Source organism: Aspergillus melleus, assembly GCF_016097325.1.
Source record: "Aspergillus melleus strain CBS 546.65 chromosome Unknown contig7, whole genome shotgun sequence".
Classification (NCBI taxonomy): Eukaryota; Fungi; Ascomycota; class Eurotiomycetes; order Eurotiales; family Aspergillaceae; genus Aspergillus; species Aspergillus melleus.
In genome coordinates, this window is record NW_025763376.1 from 1,563,033 (window position 1) to 1,581,629 (window position 18,597).

Genomic DNA, 18,597 nt, shown 5'->3' on the forward strand with positions numbered 1-18,597 from the left:
CGGATTCATCGACAAGAGCTCCTCAAATATACCCATAGACCCGAAATGCGACAGATTTGGTACCACCCCCTAGACATCAAAGGAGCCCACGGCACCAAGACTTTGAACGCCCTTGAATATGCGTGGGAGACCCTGGACCTCTATGAAGATCCGTACGTCCAGGAGCTTCAACATAACCCTTATGAGCAAGACAAGCTGCACAAAACGCTCCTATCTCGCAAGACGTACTGCAACGAGCAGATCAAAAAGCTACTCGATCGCAGCAGCAGCCTCTTCCATGAGCTGGGGGGATGGGCCGCTGACTATTACATACACGAATCTAAGAGACAGGTGCTATCAAAGATATATGAATCGTCTATGATGACGGACTGGGTAGACGCTGAGAAGGATTACATCATTGATTTCATGAACCGCCTGCCTGAGCCAGATATCTCGCTGGATGACTTTCGTCTCTCGCCCAAAATGGAGGCCTTGATCGAGTTTTTGGATACTATGAACGACCCGGAGTTCTCGGGTATCATCTTTGTCAAGCAAAGAGTGACGGTCAGCGTCATGGAGAGGCTATTGTCCGTCCATCCGGCCACTCGATCTCGCTTTCGATGTGCTCCCTATGTTGGCTGGTCCAACAGCGGCACGCGCAAAGAGATCATCGGCGAGCTACTCTCCCTGAAGTCGCAGCAGAACACACTGGATGAGTTCCGCGATGGGCGCAAAAACCTCATCATTGCTACTGACGTCTTAGAAGAGGGGATCGACATCAGTGCTTGTAAGGCTGTCGTCTGCTATGACAAACCACCTAATCTGAAGTCTTTTGTGCAGCGTCGAGGACGTGCTCGACAGAAGCAATCGGTGTACGGAATCCTGCTTTCGAAGGTTGACGAATCTGGAGACTTTGCGAAGTGGCAGGGCCTAGAGAAGGCAATGATCGAGGCTTATCAGGACGAGGAGAGACTTCTCCAGGAGGCTCGATTCCTAGAAGAGCTGGATGAGGACGTGGGTGGAAGACTAATGGTCCAGTCTACTGGGTAAGTGAATACCAACCCGAGTTGCCATCCAATTGTGAAGTTCTCTATCTGCTAACATGTGGCTAGTGCTGTTCTGACCGCCGACGTTGCGTGCGCTCATCTCAACCACTTCTGCGCCGTCCTCCCTCGCGAGACGTACGTTGACAACGCACCTAAATTCTCCTTTGAGATGAACCAGTTCGGCAAGCTGCAAGCCACAGTCACCCTACCGAACTGCGTGCATCCTGCAGTCCGTCGCATTTCCGGCGAACAGTGGTGGGGATCGGAGCGAGCAGCGGTCAAGGAAACCTCGTTCCTGGCGTACAAAGCCCTCTACGAATTCGGCCTGGTGACCGACAACCTCCTCCCGTTGACCAAGAAGCCGGAACTCACACAGTTTGAGATGCGCGAGATACCAGCTGTGGTAGAAGTGTCGGAACAGTACGACCCCTGGGCGCACTGGGCTTCTTCCTGGTCGTCCCCTGACATCCATCAGACACGCATCCACGTGCGACTAAATCAAGAAGACAGCCACGAGCTGTATATCAAATTTACTGCACCGGTTGCTTTGCTCCCTATGTCGCCATTGGAGCTATATTGGAACAGTGACATGACATTTATCTTGTCGTTTGATACCCCGGCGCGAATGCCCGCGACACCAGCCGATGTTGTGGAGAAGATGAGAGAGGCCACTGCGGTGTATCTTCAGGCCATTTCGAGGGATCTAGGACCCGAACGTGACTTTGTGGCGTTGTTTGGACCGGACTTGCCTCATGATGAACTGGAAGAGTGGCTCCACGAAAACCAGGGGAAGGAGCCCGCTCACGATGCCTTCAATTGCAATCGGGAGGCGGTGCTCATGGGCATTGTTCGAGACAAAGCGCACTACGGCGATCTATACGGATTCCTGAGATGGACATCATCGGACGAGGATCCTGGAACTCTCACTCTCGAGTGTGAGACGTTTCCACGACGCCGAAATCTTCTACATCGACAGACTCTGGCTGTTAATAAACCTGCGGTCCTGGACAAGCCTGATAGCCGGGATGACTCCGATGCAGTTGTGAAGTCGTACATTCTCTCTGCGCAAGACTGCACTGTGGATAAGCTCCCTCTCACGGATGCCGTCTTTGGATTATTCATCTCTGCCATCCTGCATCGGTTGGAGACACATATGATTGCAACCAGCCTGAACGAGACTATTCTGTATAACCTCGGATTCGAAGCCATGGAGAATATCCTCACGGCCATCACTGCACCCTCCGCGCAAGCCTCGACAAATTATCAGCGGTACGAGTTCCTCGGAGACTCCATCCTCAAGTACATCGTCAGCTGCCGGCTGTTCTATGAGCACGGCAACTGGCACGAAGGCTATCTAAGCGAAAGGCGCGACTCAATCGTGAACAACTCCCGTCTTGCACAGGCAGCTCTTGAGCTGGGACTTGACTCCTTCATCCTCACCAAGAGCTTCACACCACGCCATTGGAAGGCGCCGCTGATCTCCGAAAAGACCACCCACATCGCTGCCCAGCGAAACATGTCCAGCAAGATGCTCGCCGACGTCGTCGAAGCCCTGATCGGCGCTGCATTCATTGAAGGCGGGTTCTTCCAAGCTGAAGCCTGCATCCATCGCTTCCTGCCAGAAGTCACACCCCCCAATCCTACCCCTACTCCCAATCCCTACCCGGACCCTGACCCCCATAGCACCCACAACATAGACGGCAATACCAGCAATCCCCGTCACATAATGTACAACCCCCTCCAAGAACAACTCGGCTACCGCTTCAACTCCACCATTCTCCTCTTCGAAGCCCTCACCCACCCCTCGTGCCAACACGACACCTTCACGCAATCGTACCAACGCCTCGAATTCCTCGGCGACGCCATCCTCGACATGCTCCTCGTGCCCACCATCTTCCAGCACGCCCCGCACCGCTTCACCCCCGGCGACATGACCCGCATCAAGCACGCCGTCGTAAACGCTAACCTCCTCGCCTTCCTGTGCATGGAATTCGCCGTGCCCCGCGAATCCACCGACGTCGCGCAATCACCCAAAGGAGGCTTCACGCTCCACTCGACAAACACGCCCGTCGAGTTGTGGCGCTTCATGCGCTGCGATGGCGCGGAGATGAGACGTGCGCGAGACCGTGCATTGGCTCGATATATGACGTTGAGGGAGGATATCATCACTGCTCTAAACTCCGGGACCCATTATCCGTGGGAAGCGCTGGCGGGTCTCAATGCGGATAAGTTCTTCTCCGACGTCGTGGAGAGTATACTAGGTGCGATATTCGTGGATTCGGGTGGTGACTTGGATGCGTGTGGGCGGTTCGTCGAGCGGATTGGTTTGTTGCCGTATCTGCGGAGAATGCTGAGTGATGGGGTCGTGGTCATGCATCCGAAGAATCGCGTGTTTCAGATGGTCAGGGAGGAGGTGAAGTTTAGTGTGAAGAGGCTGCAGGGGCAGATGGGTGAGGATGCGTCGTATCGGTGTGTGGTGACGGTGGATGGGGTGGAGGTTGTTATGGTGGAGGGCTGTTTGTCGGCGGAGGAGGCGGAGGTGAGGGCTGCGAATCGGGTGATGGAGGCTTTGGGATAGCACTTCTTTGCCTGGACTTTAGAGGGTGGATTGATTATGGATGTGTACTGGCATCTAGAGAGTTCTTTGGTTGATGATTTATGATGGTTGGGTATGGAAAAGTATGGACTAGATGATGTAGATCGCCATGCGATACGAGGTGATGATATGCATTCATGAATGAATAATGATAAATTTGAACGTGAACTGAGCCATTGTGTCCACTAATATCAACAATAACTTGATGTAATTGAACATGACATGGTTTCATGATACCCTAAGAAAAACAGGAAATGAATGGTACTGGGTGACGTATAGTCTACAAAACATAAAGAAACGCTAGTAATGAGAGACAGAATGCACCAAATGGAATGTTACACAACATGCTCAAATCGCTCATTTCTTCTTCTTGCTGCCCTTGGGACGTCCTCGGGTTGCTTTCGGCTTAGGCTCCGGCTCCGGTTCAGGTTCAGGAACAACTTCTTCCCCTTCCTCTTCCTCCTTTCCAACCGGAACCTCGCCATCAGAGCTTCGCGATCCCGCGTCATCCTCGCTAGCTGCGACCATCACACCTTCATCGGTGGCGCCGCCCCCCGAGGAAGCCGTCTCGGGATCAGCCTTAGGAGCGGATACCCATGATCTCTGCGTAGCTGGCCTGCGAATCCCAGCCAGAACCTTCTTGGTCTCGCTTTCCTCGCCGTTCCACGATCCGCAGCTGCCACAGCGCCAACGGCCAAGTTCTTCCAGTGTCTTGATGCCCGGAGGTGCCTGGCCGTTCACAAGTCGGCAGGTGGCGCAAATCAACGCGATCCGGTTCTTGGGCTGTGTCTCGTCCTCGCCCAAGAGCACGTCCAACAAGCGATCATACCAATGGGTTTGCTCGACGTATTGCGGCGCACTGGAGAACGCATTGGGAGCGAATCCGGGTTCGTCGAATGCGGAAGGCGGCGGCGGGGACTGCGGTTGCGGGGTGTCTGCAGCCTGCAAGGGGGAGCCAGCATACGGGGACGGAGGCTGCAGGTCGGGCGAGGGAGCGGGTTGAGGCGATTGGGGAGGGGTCGGTCGTGGGATGTTGGCCGTCGGAGGAGGCGCGAGGCCGGTTCGCTGGATCGGGGCCGGAGGGTTCGCGGGCTTGTTGCGCTTGGCTTCCGACTTGCGTTTCTCGGTGCCAGGTTTGCTGGCGCGTTCGGGTGTCGGCGACTCCCCCGCGTATTTCTCCAGCAGCTGCTGAGTCGAATTGTACTTCGTAGCGACCTTGAGCTTTTCGATTGTTTCGTCGCGCTGTTTCTGGAGGTCATCCAGATACCGTTGCGATTTGTTAATGCGGTAGTCGAAATATTTGCTGGCTGCTGCGCGAACGACGTAGATCCTAAGGCACCAGAGTTGTTAGACACAGTCGTTATGGAAGAAACGATGAAGAAACCATACAAAACGGGACCGCCGGCGATCGCCGAGTATTCCTTCACACCCCAGTTCTCCCATCCTAAAACGAGGGCCAAGATGATCGAGTAGAGCAGATAAGCGAAGGTGGTGTACAGAGTCCAAAGGGCTTTGAAACGACGGGCATTTTGGCGGTGAGTATCCAACCGAGAGGTGGTTTGGGCAATTTTGGTCGAAAGAGTGGAAAGGGCCTTCTCGAATGAAGCCGGAGAGTTATCTTCTCCCTATCGCATCGCACCAATGAGTTAACCTGGATCGTGTGCAAAGCCACCAGAGTGGCGGGCCTACCTTGAAGGGCCACAGGGACACCATGTCCAACGGTGTTTGTGGAGGAGTAGAGCTAAATCTGATTGAAGGAGCTTAGAAAGTCGTGCTCCCGAACATCCTCAAGCGAGCGATAAAGAGGGATTTTGCAATCCCCTGGAACAGTCGACCGGAAAGGGGATGGTGGAGGAAGAGAAGAGGCGGCGGAGAGGGCGAGGCGAGAGGGCAGAAGGCGATGCTCAACGTCAGCTGCCCGCACGGACCACCCGTCCGTCTGTCACTTGCCGCCGTCTGGACTCTCCCCTTCTCTTTCCTTTCTCCCCTGCTCTCGACTCCCCATTTCCACTAGTTATCCCCATCCCCTTTCTTCGTTTCTGTACAACAAGAATAGGCCGACTCTTTGTGAGAACATCCCTATACAGTCAGAGATCTCCGTCTCCTTCATGGAACCAAGCCATTGTGTCCATTGACCTAGCATGTCCGTACTGTATGTACAAGAACCAAATACAATCAAAAGCGCTGGTCTACTTCACATGGCAGGCAGTGGTCAAAGACACCTTCTCAACCTCGGTATCTCAATTCGTTTTCTCGGTTGAAATTTCCTACAGTAGCAGCTCTAAGTGCGTTTGAATCACAGTCATGACGACACATTGTCCATGGCCTCAATTGTAGATCCTCATACTATTTGACGGGCCCGGCGGAGTTGGTACCAATTTCCAACCCCTTTTACTGTGAATTCCAAATTCACAGTGTCTCATTTTGCGCTCGAGTCCTTTCATCTACTGAAGGCTAATCGATTCTTCCACAGTGGATCTGCTCAAGGAACAAAGAAGATAGGAAGCTAAAACCGCCCTCGAGCGAGTGACGGGTACTCGCCTGTGCTCTAGAACGCCACCGTCATGGGGGTTGAGAGGCACCTCACAACCGTGGGAGGGGAAAAGTGACCTATCCGTTGATACACCGTGTTTCTTTGTTCTCATTTCTCTACACCTCGGAGTCCAGCTCTGGAGACTGGGTCTTGTCATTGGTTAAGCTCTCCTGACTGGCGCTAACCATGGTTCGACGGCTCGCTTTTCACGCAGGGGGGAAACCGATTCCTCCCACGCGTCGTTGCTGGTGACACACTCACGTTATACAGATCAGAGCCTCATATAGACGGACTATATACCATGTCCTTCGTGTGCAACAATGACTCGTGTTGCTCAGGTTGCTAGACCTGTCCTGAATCCGCAATTTCTTTTTTATTCTCTCGTCATGTTATCACATATAAAATTGGCTGTTGGAATTAAGGAGCGTGCAAACGCCCAACTAATGATACAGACCACTCACTGTGCCATCGGTCTCCGGTAATATAATGTTGGGCCAATCAAAGGGAGGTGGCCCTGAGCTGGAACCATGTCCAAGTTGACATCGAGGCGCAGACGCAAACCAAATTCGCTTGCTACAATTTGGTGTGTGCTCCATGTTAACCCGCTGAAGAGATCGGCCGAGCAAACGTTCTGGGCCTTTCCATAAGCAAAGGTGTAGAGGCTCGTGCTATACATGATATGGATCGATATCAGCTGCGTCTGCCTGGCCAATCCAATTCCTTGGCTTGGACAACCGATTAAGTTTTGGCGTTGTTTTGGTACTTTTTCAATCCCGTACCCATACATATTGTCCAGGACGAACACACCACCCCTGCTTTGTTTTCAAATTCTATATCGTCGTCGTCTTCCTTCTCCTGCTCCTATGCTCGAATCCCTGTTGCCAGTATGTGTGCTATACACGTTTAATCCATATCATCAACAAGACCAGATTCCAATTTCTTGTCTCAAGAGAGCAAATGCTCCAACCAATATGGCTGGAAAACCCACTGCACAGTCCATGGACGTGACTGAGGGCATCACCCTGCTACTCGTGTCATTCATGTCCATAGCTCTATACAATGCCCTCGAACTCTTCTTCTGGATTTTTGACTTCTTCAAGCGCCGCCGCGGCTGCTACTTCTGGAGCATGATTCTCAGCGCCTTCGGCATCCTTATGTATACCACCGCCCAGGTGATCTTCTTCTTCAACCTCGCTCCCCATACCGCATGGGCCCCCCTAATCTCCATCGGCTATCTCATCATGTCCACTTCCCTCGTCATGGTTCTCTACTCCCGGCTCCACCTCGTCACCAGCGATCGTATCGCCCGCTGCGTCCTCTGGATGGTCATCATCACCACACTAGTCTTCCCACTCCCCATGCAGCTCCTCTTCCTCATCGGCATCTTCAAGCACAGCATGCGCGTCCTCGACGTCAGTCTAATCTACGAACGCCTCGTCATCACCGTCTCCTGTGCCCGTGAATACATCATCCTCGGTATCTACAACTTCGAAGCATTCCGGAACCTCAAACACGTCATCGCCATCAAGGGCTCACAGGGCCGAAAGGTCCGCCGGATCCTCATCGCAACCACCTTCATCATCGTCTGCCTCGACACGGCCCTCCTCGTCACGGAGTTCCAAGACCGCCGCGCCATCAAAATGACCTACAGCGCCTTCTCTATCAGCATCAAGCTAAAGATGGAATTTGCTATCCTGAACAAACTCATCAACCTCGTTCAGAGCCCTGCCTTCTCGGGTGGCCTTTCTTCTGACCCTCCGTCTTCTGACCAACAACCCATCCATTCACACTCTGATACTCATTCTCACGCTCCTTCCCGTGCCCATTCTCTTGCCCATTCTTTTGCTCGTTCATGGAATCCCTTCCGGCGTGGCGATTCTCGTACCTCTACTTCGCGTGTCGGGAATGGCCTGTTTGCGGAGGAATCAGGCCCCAATGGTGCCGGACTGACGCGACAAGCCACGCTCGACGAGTATCACGCGCCTATGAACGCGCACATCGGCGATCATCATCATCACCACCATCACGTCCCGGCACGCACGTCATCGTGGGACGAGCTGGTTCAGGAGCCTTGCACGGAGCTGTCGTCCGGTTCCGGTGGTAAGGGGACGGCGGTGGTAAGTCAGGAGAGTAAGGAGGTGTGAAGGTCGGGTGGTGAGTGAGTGATGCCTCAATACCATCATCGTCGTCGTTGTCATAAACAATCCCCTTGATCGATCTCGTCGCCGTCGTTGACGCAAGCATCACAATGCTCACGAGACCTTGGATAAGTGAGGTAAACATCACATGAGACCCTCCTGTCTAGTTATTTTATATTTTAGGCGTTTGATCAAGCGATGGGTTCTGAATGGGGAGGCAGAAGGGAAAGGGAGACCAGGATCCTACCTTGGGATCTCCAAGCCTTAAGTCATCGAATCGAAGACCCAAGATCCAGGATTCAGGACATGCCTGACGAAGTGAAGGGGGAAAGGAGGGATGGCGAGAAGGATGGAGTGGAGGGAGCGAGGGAGCGAGTGTGTTTTCCATTCCTATATGTGACCATAGTATATGTAGTATATAGCCAATAATTGTTTCTAAAAAGTATCTCTCCCTTGTCTTATTCATTTTATTTCTTTATTCAAGTCCCGCCCCCATATATATGCAAGATGTACATCCCCGTCCTGCCACATACAGCGCCTTGTAATCTAATCTAATCCCTAAATAGAAAATTCTTTTCAATATCTACACTTCCAGGTTCCATTTCGAATCATGTTAACTCTTTATTTATCTTTTACAAGGGAGTAGAAGTGAAAGGAGTACTGGGTCTGTAACAGTAGTAGTACTCAAATCACCGCTACGAATGTCTCTTCTCTTCTCTTCTCTTCTCTTCTCTTCTCTTCTCTTCTCTTCCTCATGAGTCGGACATAGTTAATTAATTAAACTATGGACGAACCGATGATGCACGAGATAATTAAAAAGAAAAAATGAAGAGTTAGAACATTCAGTCAACCGAGTCTGTAAGAAATTAGATAATGGTGAATTTTTTATTTTTTTTTTTTTAGAAAAAAAAAGAAAAGAAAAAGAAAAAAGAGGACTGTCCTCCTAGGTGCTGCATACCAATCAATACACAACTACAGTACATCGCGAAATGCTCAAATAGTTATTGAATGCCTCCCTCACAATCAGCAATACGTAGCTAGGTAGCAAGGTTGGGTCAAGACTCATCCCTGTCACAATACTTCGTAGATCCCTACGTTTGTACAACACAACAAAGTTTAATCAAGAATGAATTGAATATACACAAGTACCCCTAAATATGATATCACATCATGCTAGGCTTTCGACTCCCGTAGAAAACCTCGTTCGTCTATAGTAGCTATGGAACAACAAAACAGAAAAGAGTCTCTCTTCGGACGTCAAATAAACAAATATAACTAGTGGGGTATATTTTGAAAATGAATAAGAAAGAAAAAACGCATATCTCACTCATGCTAGAGATGGAATGGAAAAAATATCATCAGAATATGCCACCATGAAAAGCCAATTCCCATACCGTATACAAGGGCTCGTTAATCTTTGACGCCATGAAGAAGACCAAAATTCAACAGATAAAAAAAATATGTGATGTGTGAGATACTTTTATCACGGCATCAGAGCGTGACAGGACTTTATTTCGTTTCTCGTTCGGTAAACCAGCCACCGTTTTCCCAGTAGCCGGGCTGGTAGGTTGCACTGTTTCGAGCGTCGTCAAGTTGAAGACCGTCAAACAGGAAGTTCAGTCGAGTGAAATTGATGGGTTTCATGATCCAGCCGTCAAAGCCAGTGTCGATATATGATTGTGAATCTTTCTCTAGAAGAGAGGCGGAGACAGCGAAGATCGGGACTCGACCGTTCCGTTTCGAGATATAGGAGAGATTAGATAGGTCATCTGCCGAAGACTCTTTCTCAAACTCGCGGATCATTTGAGTCGATTTCATGCCGTCCACAATGGGCATCTATCAGAAGTCAACATTAGTAACGGGTCTCAAAGTGTAGATGAACTCAACATACCTGGATGTCCATTAAGATGACGTCATATGCTGCAGGATCGGCACGATACGCAGCGGCACAATCTTCGCCGTTCAGAGTCAATTGCATGGTATGACCCATCTTATTCAGTCGCTTCTGCAGGATCTTGCCATTGATCGGATCATCCTCTGCGACAAGTACGCGGAGAGTTCGGGTGAGGGACGACGGATCTGACGCGGGCGCGGGGGACTCGACGGGCTTTTCGTTCCGCTGAGTTTCTGGGGTTTGCTCGACCGTTGGTGGTTCATCTTGTTCGTGAAGCGCAATCTGAGAGGTGACCGGAGGCACGCCAGGCTCTTCGGTAGCGGGCTGTGGATCCTGAGTAGCAGGCTCTTGGGGGATTGGCGCTTCGTCGGTGGGCGGAACATCATTATCTTGTTCTTGCGGCGCATTTTCGGGCTCACCCTGCGCCTCATCTTTGCTTGGCGTCGCCTCGGTTGTTGCTGAGTCTTCTGGCAACTTGGTAACCGAGCCGGATTCGCTTTTCGAGCTCTTCAGACTTCTCCCGCTGTACTGACTAGCGCCACTGTGCCTTTTCTCGCTGGGGGGAGACCGTCCGTCCACGAGAATAAACTCCTCTTTCGACTGCAGCGGAGTCTTTGGCTCGATCGTGCAAATCGGTATGTGAGATTCCCGGCGACTGGACGGGGGCGCACCTTCTGGGATTGTGAACTGAAGCGAAATCTGGAAACGGCTGCCTTTGCCCTCTTCTGATCGAACACTAAGTTGGCCATGCATGTTACGAACAATCCGAGACACCAACGCGAGCCCCAGGCCCAAAACCCGCTTTTCCTGCTCCTCCATGAGCGCATCCAGAGACTTTTCTTCTTCTCGATCGAACATGTCAAGATCGTTCACTTCAGATATTTGCTCCAGTTCTTGGAAAAGCGTCTCGAGGGTGTCATGGGACATCCCAGAGCCTGTGTCGTGGACCACTATCTGTACCACAGCAGTGCCTGGATCGGATTGTCCAGGCGCACGAGATATTTCCACGGTGACACCCCCTGCAGATGTATGCTGAACTGCATTAGAGATCAAATTCGTAATGGACTGTCTGACACGCCTCTGATCTCCCATTACAACCTTGGGAAGCCCTGGGTGTTGCAGAACGGTGTAGTTAATATCCTTTCGGCGAGTTTCCGACTGGAACATGTCAGTTGCCTCTCTGAAAGTCAATGGCAGGTCGAACGATTCATCCTTGATCAAATTTTGTCCCTTTTCGGCATTGGTTAGGTCAAGGAGATCGTTGATAACATAGATGAGTGACTTGGAGGCCGAATGAGATTTGGTGAGGTTCTCGCGTGTCTCGTTGTCAAGGGTACCCTCCAAAGCGATTTCCAGATAATTGATCACAGCATTCAATGGGGTGCGGACTTCGTGAGCAGAATTGGCCAATAGAAGCTTCGTCAATTGCGAGTCTTGCAGAGCGGCCTCGTTCTGTCGCCACACTTTGATGAACTTGCCGTACACCAGACACATGATTGCTGCAGTCTCCACCTCTGACTCCGTCCATTCCCGAGACTGATCCAAAACCGTTTCTTTCCATGTCTGGAAACTGCCGCGTGGCTCCAAATGGCCCTCGGCGAACTTCTTCTCGTAGGGATTGCCGCCCCATTTGATTTCGGTTAGCTGCCCTCGACGAAAGAAGACAATAAAGTCCATACCGTCCGTTGATAATGGCACATACAGCATTCCGGAAATGGTCTTGAATCCGGGTTGGAAATGCAGGTCGGGGAAGTCCCTCTTCACATTATGGGAAGCGAGGACGGAATTGAACTTGCGGACTTTGAGATATTCCAGCAGGGCTAAAACTTCCTGTGAACGCGTTGATCCACCCAGTGTTTTGATTTCTTCTCGGATGGACAGAGCGGCATAGTCTGCATTGAATAGCTTCAGCAAATCATCCGACGACGCAATTATATATCCCGAAGGGTTTGCGTCCGCGGGAACGGTGTTGATGAGTTTGCGGGCCTGCAAACGAGAGGCATAGGACAGACGCTCAATGTTTCGTGACAGAGTGTCGCCAATCAAGCGGCACATTTTTCGGAGCGGGAAGGAGACCCGCATGCCATGATCACCGTGCGTATGTAACGAAATCAAGCCCCAGAGTGCGTGCGGCCCGTCAATACTAATTGACATGGATGCGCGGACCCCCATATTTGCCAAGTATTTGACATGAATGGGCGACATGGCACGCAGGTACGAGTGTGTCATGTCCAGCGGACGCTCCAGATCTTTCTTTGCCCGACAGACCAGACGAGCGGTGACCTGTTCGCGGTCATAAAGTATGCGCACTTTGTTGATCCGATAGAGATCGCGAGCTTGTTTAGGGATGTCCGTAGCCGGAAAGTGAAGCCCTTTGTACAGATCCTTGCTGGTACTAGGGTCGACCAATTCGGCCACCACTATGCCATTCCAGTCGATGTCGAACTGATAAATCATGACACGATGAAACCCGGTCAATTCTTTGACAATGCCGATGGTCGTGTTGAGTAGCGCATCCAAAGTCTCGGTACGACCGAGCTGATCCTGAATCTGGCTTATAATGCCGAAAACTTCCATGGCAGCTGCCTCGCCGCGTCGGCCGCGCGCTTTCCGGAGTACCCGCAGAGGCTGGCTAATGTTCATTGTGCTGGAAGCCAACTGCTCGGGCGTGAAGTCAACACGAAGAGTATCCGTTGGCGACGGGGTGATCGATTGATCTGAAGGGTTCGGGGGGTTGAGTCTGTCGTCCTCCAGCTCGAACTCGCAGATAACTAGATCCTCGTTGGCGGGGTTAACATGAATGGCGCACCAAAGCCGAATCGGTCGGCCTGCAGATCCAAAAAGAGACAGGATAAACACTTCTGGACCGTCGGCGCAAGGGTCATAGTTGTCCTCCCTAACAAAATCAATGTGGTCCAGCAGAATATCGGCCTGGTCTTCAAGCATGATATCGGTGAAACTCTCGAGGGCGAAGAGTCTCCTGGGCGAATAGCCGAGTATATTCTTGGTGTTTTCACTGGCTATGCGAACTGCCAGGATGCCGTCGGATTCCTCACGCAGGGCGACCATGGCACCGAAGCTCTGAATCGCACCGGGCGTATGGATGGGCTCATCTTCGCAGGCCGTAAATCCATCGGCAGATCTCCCCGTGATGATCGCATGGCCTTGTTCGGTAAAGATATGTTTGAAACGTTGGGTGATCAGGCTCCCAGATTCCCTCCTGCTCGCAACATCGTCATTGTGGCTTGCCAGCGGCTGTTGCTCATTTCCCAAGGACGAGGCAGGGATTTCCGGGACCTCGCCGGAGGACACTGGGGTGTTATTGTCGGGGAGAGGAACCTCGGTTGTCCGATTCTGCTGCGCTCGCAACTCGTCCCAGGTCTGGGCATCAATGATGGACAGCGATCTGGCTCCGGTCGAAGGTCCCCTCGTCGGCGATGTGACGTCTCGCGGATGTTGGCTGTTGGACGTGTCGACGGAAATGATCGACCGGATTGGATAAACTCTCTCGGCGGCGCCGCCGCCGGATTCTAACGGCGAGCCGGGGGATGTAGTCGGTGTGCGGGAGGCTGCGGTGTCGGGGTAGGATGACTGCTGCAGCACTTCTCCGGCCTCCTCCTCTATACTTGGCCTCGAGGAGGCCTCGTCGGGGTTTGAAGTCATCCCAAACCCCCAGCAGCGTTGTCAAGTAGCGGATGTAACCAGGCTCCGTTAAGGCAGGGGCGAGAGAGAATTATCGGGGCATCGGCTTCTTTGCGTGGGGCGGGGAGGAGAGGCTATAGGCGATAGGCGGAAGAACGAGGATTCCAGGTTGTTGTTCGAGGTGGTCTTAGAGGTAAACGAAGTCGTACTGGGATACGCGGAGGAGAGAGTTGACAGTCATCGCAAGAGGCAAGAGGTATTGTTTGGGATTCAAAAAGAAAGAGGGGGGAGGGAGAGAGAGAGAGAGGGGCACGGTGAAGAAGGACAAGTTGACAGGCGTGTTATGTAATGAGGTAATACTCCAACTCTCGTGTGTGGAAAAAGAAATGCAGGGACTCAGTCAGGACTGGCTGTTACCAAATAATGGTAACCCCGGTAAGCTACCAGGTTCTGTCTAGTTCGGGCGGGGAAAGAGCGACTCCATTGAGGACTTGAGACATGAGCGAGGAAGAAGGGAGAGGGCAAGCTAAGAAGAGAAAAAAGAAAAAAAGCCCTGAAAGGCTAAAAGAGCACCGGAGAGTACAATCGTACCGGGGAGGAAAAGACTCTACGGGAGGCGTTCGGCCTTGTAGCACCCTTGGCCACCACCGGTAGCGACTCCCGCCAATTGCGACGAGATCAGGACGCGATGACTTTTCGGGATGCGCAGAGAAGGCTCCGGGGTCTGCCTCGAACTTGGTTGGCCACTTTGCTGAGTCTTCCTTGATAGGAGTGCCAAAAGTTGGCACTGCCCAATCGGTATGGGTTAAGTCTCCTCCACTTGGGCCTCTCGGTGGGGGTCTCGACCCACAAGGCCTTTTCCCTCTATGGATGTTTCCTTATCCATCTGCCTCAAGCCAAGCCATCAAAGCTTTAGGGTGGTGTTGTTTCTCTCCCTTGCGACCGTCATCGATTGATGATGACATCTACATGTGACGGTCCTCATTAAGGATTAAGCATCTTACTCCGGTGTACATCTCAATCTTGCGAGCCTGCTTCGTCTACTCGGTGTACTAACGTATGATCCAATCTCGCATATTTGTCGATCCCGATTTGATATCATAACGGTCAATCATATCATCCCATATCATACACCGGATAGGTAACTACCTAGGTAGTTGGGAATTGGACCCTGGTCGAATGAATCAGAGTACTCCAATCTCGCAAAGTCAATCCGAAGAATCAATCAGACATTTCAGTCCAAAATCATACGACTTATTCGCGCGAATAACCATCCAGTACGCAGCATGATTCAATTCCCGAGCATTCGCGAAAAGGTACGACCAAACCCCATCCAACGCCACCGTCGTAAGAGGAAACGACGCCCCTGGAATCAAGAATGATGAAGAACCAAAATCAGAATCCGTCAGACACAGGCCATGTAAGCGACCCCAACAATCGTAAGGTGTCCCCACTAGCGCTGGCCGTGATCTCGATATTCGGGATCGGGCTACTCCATTCGAATCTGAATCAATGTGATCCTTGCCATGACCCCCCACTTGACGGGGTACGAGTAATATCTGAGTAATTATAGCTGTGGCGTACTGCGTAATAGAATTACTGTTGTATGAGCAGCAGCAGTTCTGCAGATGCGCCAAGTTGTCGAACGTCGATATTCACACGAAGCAACGCTTAGATCGGTGGAGTCTAGAAAACTCTTTTTCTTAAAGAAAAATAAATAAATCAAATAGTCACAAGCAAACAACCGCCAAGAAGGGCCCAGATTCTAGACTCGCTAACCGCTATTGATCCGGATATTGATTCCATTGTGATCTCGGCCCTTCCAGACAGCATCTGGCGCTGTCAAGCGGGTTTTCATATGAATAGTCTCTTGTTTAACTTTTTATTTGTTTTACGGATGGCCGAGTAGAAAAGTACCTAGCATATCTCCCCTTATTTATTTCCTGCTCCTTTGCGGCTTCCTGATCTCCTCGTGGATGTGAGATGATGAGTTTGATTCCTGCTCTCTGACTACCTCTTCTATCACTGACTGGTTATTCGTATTCAGCTACTAGATTGTCGATCTAGGTATATGGTGTATCAAAAGAAAAGAAAAGTAAAGGTAGAAGAAAGAAAGAAACCAAAATCCAAATCTACCTCGAATGCAGCTACAGTTTATGATACCTCTTTTAGACGAAAACTTGATTGTGTACTCAGGGCTCATAAAGACCATTTATAGTATGTATTGGTTGAATTGAAACAGCTCTATGTGTATTAAGATTGACGTTATGATACAAACGATTGATAACCTGATCTCGTATATAACGCGGATCATATGCGTAAGCTCGCGTAATGTGCATGCCGTTGTAAAATCGGGAATGTAGCGTAGACTCAGTGTAGAGTCGTATCTCTCCAATGGAATTGTATAGAACGCAATAGGTCTGTCGGAAGGTATACAAACCTTCGTAGGGAGGGGTTCATCCATCCGACGAGAATCTGAAGCGTTGTAACCTTCTTCGTCCGGATTGGACTCTTCCGGCATTTGCAATGAAGAGATCACAACCGACGATCGCCATTGCCAAGCAATTTCCCTTGAAAATCTATAAGCGGGGCTAGGATGCTGCATCACGAGCCACAGCTGTACCCTGCGGCGTGCAGGGTACAGTAGATCTTGAATGTGTATATCGATATCGCATCATCTGTCGGGATCTCCCGACCCTAGCAGATCCCGTTGGTAGCTCCATGAAGTTGCTGGGAAGTTTCGAAAAGTGTTGGGATATTCAAGCAGCTGGAGGACGAATGGTCTCTCAGTTATGCGATCACAGGACCGTTTCGTCAGAGTGATGAATGCACCACAGACAGGGATCAAGTAATTCGGTCAATGAATTCTTTGATCTGCCAGGCCAGACATTCGTAGAATGTACATCTTCTTATTGATATCGTAGACCAAACTTTGAGGATCAAGGCGGTCGAGATTCTCGCTGCCTTGGGTCTGTTGATGCAAGACTGTCCATGGAGATCGCAGCCCACGGGTAGACAGGGCGATTTCTTTCGGTGACTGGAGTAGCATGAGTAATATCACCGGTGATCTGCTCGGGATCCACAAAGTTCGGGAACTCCTCATGTTCTGTAGAACTGGATTCTGTGGGATGCGAGTGAACCAGTGAAACGAGTTTCCTGAGGACACCGAATTCCAGCTTCAACTTGATACTGTAAACCGCAGCCTTAAGCGTCGTCTGTAACGTGTAGAAGCCAGTATATTCTAGAGACAAAAGAGCCACATCCAAGAGTATGATGATTACGTTGATAGTAATCAGCTCGTACATGGTCTTATGACGTTGGGGGTCTTTTTCCGGTCGAAGCCGGAGCAATTTCACCGTCTCACATATATAGATTCCAGATATCAGGATTTCCTGCGCACAGAACCAGGCCAGCTGCATGCGCTCCATGACATTGTATCCTCGGATGATCGGGTCTGTGCCGATATATACGGTGGAATATGTGAGGACGGTGGTGGGAATGAGCAAGATGATGGCGTCGAAGATGATGAGGTAGAGGATGCGACGTAGGAGCTTTTGGTTTTGAACAACTAGGTGAAGTCGCGAGTAGAGAACGATTGACTGGCCGGGAACCATTGCGTAAAATCCAATTGTGGAAAGAGTGACTGCTAACCAAATGGGCCCGATGGCGAAGAATTCGAGAAGGTAGCCAATGGCGTGCGGAATGACTCCGAAGATATCGGAGATCAACATGGTCCAGAAATAGAGACCACTGTAGCGGTTGAAGGTGAGAAAAATTAGAATAACCAGCTCGACAGCATTGTACAAAGCAATGGAGCTGAAGACGACAATCAAAATCTTGATCACGGAGCTACCGCCCTGGTAGCCTCCGATGAGACCCTCGGGAGGGGTTGAAAGAGCATCTGTCATGGCCAAGGAATGTATGTACTAGCCCTATCCAAGATTGTTTCGAGAATCGATGTGGTGTGGTAAGGCAAGATTGACGTTTCGCTGGTATGAATGCAATGTGAAAGGTGGACTGACGGTACCTCGAACAACAATTGGAAGATCAGCGAACGCCATGATCATTAAACCGGGGAACCGCGGAAGCCAGCCATATGATAGATCATTGTTCTTTGATGTGTATATTGTAAGGCTCTAGGCGTATTGACTCGATTTTGGATTGGTTCATCAATGCGACAGTTTGCGCTCCCAATTTCAAGGTACATTGGCTAGTCCTGTATCCTCCCCAGGTGGCACTTGTTCGTAGGAGACGAAGACGGTACGGTTCGGAAAGATGATTGCGATGATCAATCCTGGGGTATCCTCGATTGAACGATCACAAGATGCTTCTTTTTGTGGGAGTGGGCGAGGATCGGTGGAAGAACTTCTGGCAGGGGTCCCTTGAGACCAAAGTATTGGATTGCGAGAATGAAAGATACCGTTGGAGTTATAAGAAGTATATTTGAACAAAAAGAGCGAGTATCATAAGCTTCGACGCCATTCATATATCATTCGTGAAACCATTCGTGAAGGAAAACCGCGAACGGAGTGGGAAAGCCGCGAGGGCAGGATTAGGGAGCAGAAGAACTCTAAAGGGCGGACAAGGAACGAAGGATGAGGATTAAGAAGAGTCCGGGGGGCAATTCTGGGGTGAGCGCGCTAATCCTGTTTGGGCGCTAGCTTGGCAAAAACTGCTGCCAAGTCCTCTCACATGACTGCTCTCCTCTCGTCCGAAACGAACGGACGCTTTTCCTACTCGTGAATCCTTAGGGAGGACGCTGTCGGAGC

At 50.9% G+C, this 18,597-nt stretch overlaps 5 protein-coding genes across 5 annotated transcripts; 2 read left to right on the forward strand and 3 right to left on the reverse strand.

Moving 5' to 3' along the window:
* Positions 1–45: 45 nt before the first annotated feature.
* Positions 46–3,603, forward strand: dcl2_2 (Dicer-like protein 2; the record flags this gene model as incomplete). The annotated part of the gene is made up of 2 exons (XM_046093196.1): positions 46–1,025; positions 1,092–3,603. The coding sequence occupies 2 exons, from the start codon at positions 46–48 to the stop codon at positions 3,601–3,603; spliced, it is 3,492 nt and encodes a 1,163-aa protein (XP_045949174.1).
* A 375-nt stretch (positions 3,604–3,978) lies between these two features.
* On the reverse strand, positions 3,979–5,334 carry LDX57_011451 (uncharacterized protein; the record flags this gene model as incomplete). Its single annotated transcript, XM_046093197.1, has 3 exons — positions 3,979–4,951; positions 5,011–5,246; positions 5,311–5,334. 3 exons carry the CDS (start codon positions 5,332–5,334, stop codon positions 3,979–3,981), a joined length of 1,233 nt encoding a protein of 410 aa, XP_045949175.1.
* Positions 5,335–7,125: 1,791 nt separating this feature from the next.
* LDX57_011452 (uncharacterized protein) lies at positions 7,126–8,298 on the forward strand (the record flags this gene model as incomplete). The annotated part of the gene is made up of 1 exon (XM_046093198.1): positions 7,126–8,298. One exon carries the CDS (start codon positions 7,126–7,128, stop codon positions 8,296–8,298), a length of 1,173 nt encoding a protein of 390 aa, XP_045949176.1.
* A 1,112-nt stretch (positions 8,299–9,410) lies between these two features.
* On the reverse strand, positions 9,411–14,286 carry fphA (putative sensor histidine kinase/response regulator). The gene has a single exon (XM_046093199.1). It carries the CDS (start codon positions 13,847–13,849, stop codon positions 10,175–10,177), a length of 3,675 nt encoding a protein of 1,224 aa, XP_045949177.1. The 5' UTR covers positions 13,850–14,286; the 3' UTR covers positions 9,411–10,174.
* A 2,481-nt stretch (positions 14,287–16,767) lies between these two features.
* On the reverse strand, positions 16,768–17,736 carry LDX57_011454 (uncharacterized protein; the record flags this gene model as incomplete). Its single annotated transcript, XM_046093200.1, has 1 exon — positions 16,768–17,736. One exon carries the CDS (start codon positions 17,734–17,736, stop codon positions 16,768–16,770), a length of 969 nt encoding a protein of 322 aa, XP_045949178.1.
* Between the last annotated feature and the right edge of the window lie 861 nt (positions 17,737–18,597).